This window comes from Ammospiza nelsoni, chromosome 2 (assembly GCF_027579445.1).
Source record: "Ammospiza nelsoni isolate bAmmNel1 chromosome 2, bAmmNel1.pri, whole genome shotgun sequence".
Taxonomy (NCBI): domain Eukaryota; kingdom Metazoa; phylum Chordata; class Aves; order Passeriformes; family Passerellidae; genus Ammospiza; species Ammospiza nelsoni.
In genome coordinates, this window is record NC_080634.1 from 110,896,136 (window position 1) to 110,908,146 (window position 12,011).

General features: G+C 36.1%; 1 protein-coding gene across 1 annotated transcript in view; it reads right to left on the minus strand.

Annotated features, from left to right (window-relative positions):
- The window catches only part of CFAP47 (cilia and flagella associated protein 47), a 260,610-nt gene that overhangs the window by 193,203 nt on the left and 55,396 nt on the right, over positions 1–12,011 (minus strand). Inside the window, exons 29-33 of the mRNA XM_059466213.1 lie at positions 11,122–11,371; positions 10,125–10,331; positions 9,348–9,441; positions 8,669–8,809; positions 5,889–6,084 (exon numbers count right to left, since the gene is read on the minus strand). Of these exons, the coding sequence (XP_059322196.1) occupies positions 5,889–6,084; positions 8,669–8,809; positions 9,348–9,441; positions 10,125–10,331; positions 11,122–11,371 (888 nt within the window). The remainder of the gene's footprint in view (positions 1–5,888; positions 6,085–8,668; positions 8,810–9,347; positions 9,442–10,124; positions 10,332–11,121; positions 11,372–12,011) is intronic.

The window sequence follows — 12,011 nt, forward strand, 5'->3', positions numbered from 1 at the left end:
CATTTTTTCATAAAGCATACATGTCTACAAACACACATAGGTATGTATATATATGCACATATGTACAAACAAACATGTACAAAATATACATAGGCCTAAGAGTTTACACTTTACTTTCTTTTTTTAAAGATCTTTTTGACAGGTTTTGCAACGTGAACCCTTTGAATGTTTTCAATATACAATTCCAAGGATTACCTTTCTTAATACTTTATTTACCTGAATCTGCACAATGCCAGACAGTATAAATAGTTCAAAATAATTTCATACTTCACAAAAATCTAAAAAGTTAAATGAAACATGAAGTTCTGCTTCTCAATGGCATGTGGACTTCAAACTCAGAAAATAATTATTTTTCTCTTTTTTGCTAAATAAAAATCTGATATGATCTTGTGGGTTTTTCAGGTATAGGAAACAAACATGGAGTGCTCAAATCAACAAAGAAAGGCAAGCAGGACTGAAAAGCCTATTTATTGGACTCCCTATTTACATCTTATGTTCCATTCTAATGTTCTGCTGTGCAGATCAAGAAATATAACACTGAAAAATGGTTTAATACTTTGCAATTTATATTTTTGGAAATATTTTCCAGGATTTATCACTCAATAATAATGTTCTCTTTTTTTCTTTGTTTCATTATAAAAATTCAGAATTTTTATAATCATGATAGTAGTTCATTAGATAGTCTTTTCTTCTTTAATTCAGCCTTGTATTAAGTGGGTAAAAAGTACGAGTCATTATTTTCAAAAATACTGTTTTGCAAGAATTCTAAATGAAAAAAAAATACATGAAATTAAACAAGATTCTTCCCTTCCACCCTGCAAAGGATGGAAGTATTCTTTAATTCTAGTTTCTCAATTTTCTCTGAGAACTATTAAATTGAGAAGCAAAAATCAATGGACCTCCTAAAAATCCTTCCTAAAACTGAGGAAAGAAAGGAGAGAGGACAGAGGACAAAGGAAAAAGAAAAAATCATGAAAACTTAAGAAAGAAAAAAATATACCACTGAATTCCTATATCAGAAACAACCTTAAATAAAATTCTACAAAATCAGTTTTAAAACAAGAATTCTACTTCACTATCATACAATTTTTTGAAGATCTGTAATCACACACTAAAATATCTCCTCCTCCAAAAAATTTTAACTCAGATGTAATATTAAATTGATACCAAAATTAGAAAATATAAAAATCCAAACCACAAAACTCCCAAGCTCACAAACAGGGAAGTGAATAAAATGTACAAAATTTTCCTAATTGGAAGTAAGAATCTTGCAAATTGCCACCCCTGCCTAAGATTGCCAAACACACCTATGTTGGCAATGGATTAGAATTTCTCTTCCCTCTTTAGCAGATTTTCCCAGTTAAGTGAAGATGTATCTGCTCTGGGGACAGCTCATGAATCTCAGACATTGATTGACTCTTCAGGTATTGCTGATAGTTACTGGTTGTCATCTTCTCTAAAATTTTTATATTAAATATAGAATTATCTATTCTATTCAAAATCTTCCTGGAACACACTGAAGAAAAATCCCTATTTCCAAAAACATATTTTATCTTTTTTACCTCGGTAAGAGTCATAATTAATAAAGAAGAGACATACAGCTCCTCAGGAGACAATTTAATTCACCAATCTGCAAGATTTTCTACCATTTAGGGACTACAGGATTTGAATTACAATATCCCAATACTCTAGCAACTCTTCAAGGGCTTTTCCTCTTACTTTTTCATGTTATTAGCAGTTAGTCTTTCAGAGAGAAATGTTGAAAAGAAACACGAAGATAAGGAACACTGGAAGGTAAACTGAAAAATTATTACACTGAAATAATTAAAGGAATTCATTATTCCTCTGTTATCATTATTATTGTTCATATTATGCCTTAAATGGGTACTGAATCTTATATTTCATGCCTAATTATAGTCTCAGCATAACAGGCATAGCTGCATTTCACAGTTTTATGGCATTTGGACTCAAGTTTCAACCTTGCTTTCCAGTTTGTGGTCAATAAGACGTGGTACAAAGCCTGCCCTTCCAAAACACATGCCAAGATGCTTTTAAAACATCTATTTTTCATTAGCAGAAAGGAGAGAAGATGTGGAGACACTAATCTCCTCACTAATGTTCTCTTTAAGCTATTAAGATCTTAATTCTTGCAAGAGGAGAGTTCTGATGAATGGCATAGTTATCTCCAGCTTCAGAAGAGTGTAATAAAGATGAATATTTGAAACCTCTCTGCACTGCAGTAGCTTGGGCTTTTCTCACTGTCACATTTCACTTTAAGGAGCTTAGGTATCAAAGGAAAGACTGAGAAATGTGGCCTGAAAAGATCTTCATTTATTTTGTGGAAATTTATCATTTTTGAGCAGAAAACAGCAGGTCAATACATTTTGTTTGTCAGGGTTAACATTCAAAGCAGAGTGTTTGGATGGTAATAGTCAGAAACATAAATGTTAAGCAAAAAGTGGTAATTGCTCTCTGATTTGCACTGTAGTAAGATCTGGGGGGGAAAAATACCAAAACCCCAACTAATCCTTCTCTTAAAATTAGCAAATAAGAACAACCAAAATTCAAAACTGAGGATATTTGAGACTTTCAGCTGAGATGCAGTTAATATACTCTGACATTTTTCCTTATGACACTTAATTTCCTCTGGAAAAGCCTGCTTAAATGCTTAGTTTAAAGCTAATATAAATTAAAATGTCAAAATATCTGAGTATAAATTTAAAGATTGATCTTAACTTCATAAAACTTAAAGGATCAAAAGTATATCAGATTATTAAATCTGCCAAAGTATATAAACTCTGCTCCAGTGCATGATCTGAAGAAAGAAATTGAGACTAATAACCCCTGGGGGATATTACTGGTGACCAGACTCCAGCCAGACTTTGTGCCACTGACCACAACCCCTTGAGCCTGGCAGTTCAGCCTCATTTCAGTCCACCTCAGTGGGCTCTTAACTGGCCTGTTCTTCACCAGTTTGGTTTTGAGGATGTTACAGGAGGCTGTTGAAAGCCTTGCCCAAGCTGAGATGAACAACACCCACGCTCTCCTCCATCCACTGAGCTGGCCATGTCATCATGGAAGGCAATCAGGTTCATCCAGCATGATTTTCCCTTTGGAAATTCATGGCAGCTACTCACAAAAACGTTGCTCTACTCTGCATGCTTGGAAATGTTTACATAGATTATTTACTCCATCAGCATCCCAAGAGACAAGATGAGGGTGACTGGCTGTGAAGCTTCTGGGATTCTCTTTCCAGGTGGAAATGACATCTCTCCCAAACCTCCCTCCCTCAGATTGTCCTGACCTTGCCAAGGCTGTTGAATGTGACCCTGTAATGACATTGGCCCCTCAGCCCTTGGTGAGCCCCAGTGAGTCCCCTGGGCTTGTGTTTGTCCAGGGGCTCCCAGTCTGATCCTCCTCCACCAAGGCCAAATCTTCCTTGTTCCAGAATTTCCCATCCATCTCAAGGGCCTGGGATTGCTCAGTGCTCAATCTTAAACAGCAGAGACCAAGGTAAAAGAGAAGGCAGTGAGTCCCTCAAGTCTTTTCTGTGCTCTCTGCCTTCAGATTCTTTGCCTCATTTGGAAGAAAGAACAGCACAGTAGCAGAAACCTATTCATTCTGAGGCAGCAAAAGCAAAACAAGCTGGAGGAAAGTGAAGGTTAAACAGAGAATTCAAAGATATATTGAGGCAGGTCATCTCTGGAACAAAACAATGTCAGATTGCACAACTAGATGCTTTCATAATGCAAAGGCATAACAGTAGGACTGTGAATTTCACAATTTTTCAGAATCTCCTCTCTTTATTTTGGATTATTAGAGCTTTCCCAATGCTCATTTATGCCATTTGGGGAGAGAAATGGAAACAGAAGCAAAAGAAAAGGGCATGCTTATGTGCATACATCAAGTTATTTTTGTGTGCTCTACAGAAAAGAGAATACAGAACTCATTAATCAAAGAACCTATAAAGAAATTGATATAGCAAGGCAGTATCTATAACTTCCATATGCAGGAAGTATATGGGAAGTTTATATATATATATATATATATATATATATATATATATATATATATATATATATATATATATATATATAATCTGCCTTTTCATTCCAATCTTGCACCTCTCTGAAAGCAGAAAAGTGTAATTAAGTGAAATTGTAGGTGGGAACTGTAATGCAGATAAATGTCCCTTGGCAGTTCTTCTTTGGTGCCAATTTTGGGGAGCCCTTAGAACTAAATAATTGTAAAAAAACCTCTACTTTACAATTGCTGATAATTATATGATGGCTTATTAAAAACAGGTCCCTCATTTTTATATTATAATTCATTACCTACTCTTAGGCAACTAAAGTAACACTTTCAATAATTGGCTCCTTCAATGCATCCTTAGTACATATTCCACTTGGACATCTGCAGCTTTTTTATCTGGTAATATCCACCAGATCTGCATTTTAGAATTCACTCCTTAGAGGCTATAACTCAATTAAAAGTTTAATGTCAAATAAGATATATTTTGGCACTCAGATTCTCCCCACTGAGCTCCTGCAGACCAGAACAAGGCCAGCCATACCTCAACACCCAGGTATTACTGGAGCTTGCAATCCAGAGAACATTTGGGGATGGGGAATTTATCCATGCAACATTTACAGTGAGCCACAGGCCTGGCCAGGCAGAGCCATTCTCTCTGCAAGTTGTTATCTACACACAGAGGCTCAGAAAAGCCCAGCAGAGCAGTGCTGGCAGCTGTAAGAAAGCTCCACTAAAGCAGGCACAGATAATAAAAAATAATATATTGCAAATACACCCAGGGTATGTTATTTAGCTGGGGAGCTCCCTGAGTTAATCATAAGACCAGGCCTCAATAATGCAAAAAGAGCCAGTTTCTGTTGGATGCAGCAGGTATAGACCAACATTTCAATCTTACCAGCAGAAGTACTCAACATATTGAGAACTGCCATTACAATTTGCTTCTACACAGTAAAATGAGAAAAGCAAAGGGATAATCAAAGCATATGCAAAATAGAGATCCTGCCCAAATGAGACTAATGGAAGATGACATCCAAATAGATTATCCATAATTGAGAGAGGTCAGAAATCGCTTGAGACATAAAATGACACTAGAAAATTTTTTCCACATGTGGCTTAGGAGCCATTCTGGAAGTCATCCCTGCTTATCACCAGACTGGCCTTTCTTGTTGTTCACCACACACCCAAAAATACTGCTGAAAAAGGAAATTAAGTTAGGGTTAAAAAGCAAAAGTAAAAAGTCATGAAAGAAAATAGAAATAATAATTACAGTGGTTGAACAGTTTATCAGATTTGAATACCAGAACTGCCTAGATCAGTTATAAATGGAATGGGTAATTTTATCTAGCCTTAGTCAAGCAACCATGAGAGTCAACCTGCTCTTGCAAGCAGGACAGGATTTGTAATCTGGAACCTTGGTCTCTACTGCTTTCCCAAATGTCATTGAATAAAGGACATAAAAAATTTTCTAAAAACCCTGAAAATCTAGCTCTCAAACATGTCACTATAAGCACACCTAGTAACAACTATGTCTGACTATAAACAGGAATGTTAAGACAAGGTAATTACTGCTAGCACTTCCTGACAACATTAATGGAAAGGGAAAGTGAGAAGGTTGAAATCACCCTTTATTCCTAGTTAAAAACTCTAACACACAGAATATCATGAATCGTGCTAATCAAAGGATGCTGATCTTGGAACAGAGAAACACAAGGAAAGGAAATACATAAGGGTAGGCAATAACTTATACCAAAAAATACTTTTAGAGGCAAGTTGTCACAATATCTCTATGAGTAACAATTGCAAAAGTCTACAAAAGGAGTATTAGAAGAAAGAGTGTAGTGAAAGAGTTATCTCACCTCTTTCATTATCTTTCCACACAATTTTTCGATATTTCTCGTAATTTTTATTCATCCAGATGAGGAGGGTTCGCTCATATCGAGAATATATATTACTGCATAAAGGTTCTGATTTTATTCCTGGCATGTTCTGCAAGCATTCCAAGCTCGAGGGGTCAGGAACTATACGGGAAGAAACGCGTGGAAGAACAAACACCTGAAATGATAAAAAATGTTTTCAAGCATGAGCTGTAAAAAGAATTTCAAGCTGACAGATAAAGAAAAAAACAAACACTTCAAACTCAAAATGTTTTCTAATTTAGGGAAGGTTTAGGAGATTGTACATTAGCACCCACATAACCCCTACACAGGATGGTGAAAGGTCTCAAGGGCAAGACAAACAAGAAGCTGCTGAGATCACTTGGTTTGTTCAGCCTGGAGAAGACTGAAGAATGGCCTCACCAAAGTCTACAAATTCCTCAGGGAGGGCAGAGGAGAGGAAGGTGCTTATCTTCTCTCTCTGATGATAGCAATGTGGACACAAGGAAATGGAATGAAACTGCAACAGGGCAAGTTTAGATTTTAGGAAAATGTTCTGCACTCGGTGGTTGGTCACTGGACCTGGGAAGGGGTCATGGCACCAACTCATTCAGAGTTCAGGGAGCATCTGGAGAATGCTCTTAGTCATATGGTTTAGCTTAGGTAGTCCTGTGAGGAGCTGGGAGCTGGAATCAATGCTCCTTATGGGTCCCTTCCAATTTGAGATATTCTCTAAGTCTAAATAATTTTTGTTTTCAACTTTTCTCCAAGTTTTGATGAACCCTGTGAAACCATTAGGTCATCTGTATTCCAAGAATTACTGTGCATATTCTACCCAAAGTTCTAAGTGATGAACTACTTACACTGATATCCAGCACAATCTATAGAAACATTCAAATTGCATCTTTCATGACCCAGTTGCTTATTTAGGTCAAATTACACTGATTGTTTCTCCTGAAAAATTCACAATAAAGGCCTAAAATAAAATTCAGGGCAGAATTGGTTTCCTGGGCTGCAAGTGCACATGGGGAGCTCATGTCCAGCCTCTCATCCACCAGCACCTCCAAGTCCTTCTTGGCAGAGCTGCTCATGATCTCTGTTCATCCCCCATCCTGGATGGATACTGGAGATTTCCTCAACCTGACTGATATAAAACCTGATTGAAGCAAGGCATTTCAAGCTACCTAATTTTTAGGATTTCATCTCATCAGGAAAAAAAAATCCAAATCCAAACAACAAAACACATACATACTATTAATTTAGGTGGGGTTTTGCTCTGTGCTGGTCTGTCATGTACCTATGAATACTACAGCAAGTTGAAAGAACAGCAAAGTGACTTGGTTTCTGGTAACTATGATTGCATTTTTCCACACCTATGTTCCCATGTGTCCTTAAGTCACCTGTCTCAGCCCAAGTATATATACTGTTTCATTTCTATTTTTATTGTGCTTTCCCAATCAATAATCACATAGTCAGAGAATAGTTGAGGTTGGAAGGTGCCTATGGAGATTGCCTGGTCCAAACTTCCTGCTCCAAGAACAATCAGAGTGCTTTTCCAGGACTGCATGCCACTGGGCTTTGGATATTTCCAAGGACAGTAACTCCACAAACCCCTCAGGGTATCCATTCTAGTGTGTGACCACTCTGACAGGAAAAAAGCTTTTTTAACTTCAAAGGCATTTCCTGCACCTCAGCTCATGTCTGGTGCCTCTTACCATGTCATGAGGCACAACTGAGGAGTCTGGCACTGTCCTCCTTACAACCAAGCTCCCCTCAGGTACTGAAACTCATTTCTTAGATACACCTCTCCACCCAAGCCTTCTCTTCTGGCTGAACAGTCTCAGCTCCTTCAGTCTCTCCCTAAATGACAGATGATCCAGTCTCCTAAATCATCTGTGGATCCTTCACTGAGGTCACACCCCAGTACATCCATGTCTGACTTGTACTGGGAAGCCCAAATATTAGCTGCATTTTTAATCTCTTTTCCATCCCTTGGAACAGAAAGAAATAAATTTTTCTCTCAGGCACATAAATGTACTGATCACTGAAGAGCACATAAGCTTTACTTTGGCAAACATGGCATCCAAGATTTTTCTTTGTCACCAGTAAAAATAAAATTGAATAAAATCTGAGAAGTCTATACTGACCAAGACGATCATATTTTAAAATGAATAGTTATTATAAAAAATGCCTAGCTGTTCAAAAATTCCATTCCAATGTAAGGTAATCAATGCTACTGGTACACATCTAGGCAATTATTTCCAGTGAAAAAGGCTTCTAAGCAAGGTAACAGAACAGCATAAAAGAGTTTTCTCTACTTGCACCAATATTTATATAGTGCATTTTTAAAATTTATATAATTATATATTTAATTATAATTTATAATTTATATACTTATAATTTATATATTTATTTCAAATTTATATTTATATATTTAATTCCACAAAATGCAGACTGTTCTAATATAACATTTCCTAATTGGAACATATTAACACACTTATAAGGTTTTAAAGACAATTAAAATATTCTCACTCTCTCTTTTTTCTGTCTCTAAAAGAGAGAAACAAAATACTTACAAGCATTTAGTTTTAAAGATGTGTTTGGAAAAAAATAAACCTCCAGTATATCACAGGACATAAAATAAATATCATTTATTTTATAATAAATATAAATAAATTTTCAATTTATTTATGTTTATTTCAAGATAAAGCTTTTAGCCACCAGTTCCCCAGAATCTGGTAGCAAATACATCTCCAATTTACCTTGTACATCTGCAGCAGCACATCTGTCCAAGCTCGTTTGCTCATTGTCTCAAAGGTTCTGCTCTCCAGAACAAAAATACGCCTGCCACTTAACTTGCCTGGGCTTCTCATGGTTCCCCTCTTCGCCTCAGGTACAAAACACTTCAGATAAAAGATGGGAATATTTTTTCAATATTCATTTCATCAGTTTGGATAGGAAATTCACAAGAGGACAATAGTGAATCAATGACATAAATGGGTGATAATATCTACCATAGTGCAATAGTGACCAACATTTAGAAACATCTGCAGTTTGCTGCTGTCTCAGGGATAAAAACCATAATAAAGAACTGACAGGAGTTGAAAGCAGCAAGAAAACAGGGAAAACACACAAAATACTTAAAAATTGTAAAATCTGTATGATAATCAGATCTCTACTTTAAAACATATCTGTTGGACATAAATATCAGGTATTAACAGTATCAGAAGAAATTGGAAAAAAACAGGGAGATGAATGTAAATGTTGGAGTCAGCTTAAATTCCTACTTACTCTCACACATGTGCTTAGAGTCATGCAATCCAAAACAGTCACCACAGTAAGAACACCCATGGACCACCAAGAACTTCCACTAGTATCCAAAGGACTGAAACTGAGCACAAGGGCTTTGTTAAAAGGAGAAAAAACACCAAACCTACCTACCCTCACTCCAGTATTCACTTCACTCCATAACTCATAATCTTCTGGTGAAAGCAGAAATTCTGGCATAATATGAGGAAGATATGCTCCTTTCCTTCTGAAATCACAAAGCAGGAGAAGTTAATAGGAAACATAATTAAAAGAAATCAAATTTTTTCAAGTTCTTTTATCTTTGTGCAATCTCCTCTATCTGAATAGCCTCTGGAGTAGTGATCCACCTCCTTTAATTGCTTACATAATCTTCATGGATAGAAACTCATGTTCAATTCCTATGGCTACAATTACACACTTAAAGAACATACAGCTCTGGATAGATTGGCTTGTTTTTGAGCATTGCTCCTCCAGGAAGGATTTAATACACATGAAACATCAAAACAAATACTATCCATTTCCACGTGAAAGCCAAAGGACTCATCATGTTCCACCAAGAGCATCAGTGGAATGGTGAGCTTATGAATGAAAAACTTGATCTGACTGTCCACTGAGCCTGTCTAAGAAGAAAGGCTGCAAGTCATCTTTTGCAATTAAGGAAGCAGAGTTTTTGTGGAATTCCTGTGCTGGATATAACCCTACCAGAGGACATTTTGATTACTGCAAACTGCACAGATAACCTTGGTAAAAATAAATTAAAGGTTTTAACACATACATCTTATCTCACAAAAACGATAAAGGAAACTCAAAACTCACTGTATACCATCCAGTTAGAACTAGGCTTGAGGAAGGCTAATTTTAAAAATTGGAAAGAGGCACACATAAATATCTCATCATACTTGAACTTACTTAAGGAAGGAAAGCAATTCAGTGTGCTGCCAGTGGAGTTGGAGCATTCTCTCTACTGGATCAGTGGACAATGACTGGCTTGCTGCAATGCCTGGTATTGATTGTCCATTCAGATGCACTAACATTTCATAAAATCCCTTATCTTTGTCAACCCTTCGTTTAAAATTCTTTTCTTGTGCAACAGTTAGCTGGACTATACACACATCACTAGGAGAGAAAATGTTTTGATATTATGTTGATACAATTTGATATTATTATTCTATATGCACAAAATGAGCTACAATTACATGTTTCACAAGGCTAATTTAAGAAACCATGAATTAAAAACAGCAGCAAGGAGGGTTGAAAAGTACAGCACTTTTTCATCTTTACAGAACTTTCATAATAAAGTAAGGATTTTGAACTGCATGGAATATTTATACCTTCATAAATAAAAGCTTTCTGCCAAACATAATTTGGATTTTTATCATGTTTATAAATGTCTATGTAAGCCACCCAACAGAGTGGCTTCTTCACTATTTAGCACCAAGCTAGATAAAATCAAATAAGTGAGGCCACCACAACTGATATATTTCCTGAGTGCTTGCAAGACTCTTGATTATAAAATATTATTTTTCATTTGTTTCTTGATCTTTAGATTATGTGGGGGGGAAAGACATTGTTAAAGAACCTACTTATGCCACCAAAAAAGGGACAAAGGCTAGAACTGTTTTCAGTCTCAGAGGAGAATCAATTCCAGTTAGGAAGGTGACATACAGTTTGAACTGCATATTTAACACACACTGCATTATGATACATAGTAGCTTAGTTGAAAATGTATTTTAGAAAGTAAAAACTAACACCTGGATGACATTTTCATATAAGCACCATATAGAAGCTACAATTTGGGTAGAAAACTGTGCATTAGAGTGTGTTTCTGTTCCTTAGATCATACCCAAACCCCATGAGTAGATCTGTTATCCTGTTATGAGACAGACAGGAGTTAGGCATCAATTACCTTCTCAGTGAATAAGGTATGGAAATGGGATTCTGTCCCTTAGACCAGCCAAAGAGTGTGAACCAACTCTGGACAGCATTTAGGGTCTTTTGAAAGAACATGTAGTCCTCCTCATCTTCATCAGGAAAAAATGATAATTCACACTTATCTCCTTTCTCATCACTTTCACTGTCAGTTTTACTCTCTTCAATTGCTTCTTCATTCTCTTCACTTTCATATTCATCACTCTCACCTTCATCAGTGGTAGTCTCTGAAGGATACACACAAAATAAAACATCCAGGAAGATTTCTTATTTCCCCTATTTTGTCTAGTACAAAAACATTCAACATAGAATTGTTTACAAAAAACAAAACACTGCCAGACAACAAATGATCAACTTATTTTAGGAAAAAACAATTTAAGCTACATTTACACATCTTAGGAATAAAGAAAATGATATATTGAAATTTAATTTCACTTTCAAAAAAAGCATTACCCAACCAGCAAAAAATAAATTCAAGCATGGCTTACAAAACTATAGCCAGAATCTTAAAAGGGACAGTCTCACACACAGTTCCAACAGGCCCAGCTTTGCCTGTCAATCATTGCAAATTCACTTTAACAGTTATTGTACAGGTATAACTCCCACTGCATCTATAAGCCTTTGGACTTTTCTCCCCTCTCTTAGGCTTTCTCACTCCTAAATTCTGATCTGTTCATAACTAATATATTTTAAAAACTATTAGTTGTTCACATCAACAGCAATATCATTGCACAAAAAGGTAACTAAGAAAACAAACAATAGTTTTCCTTACAGCACAACTAACTTAGGTCAACCTCCATCCTTGAAGGTGTATTGTAATACCACTGTTGCAGTTTCACTAAATGATGCAAAAATAAAATTAATTTA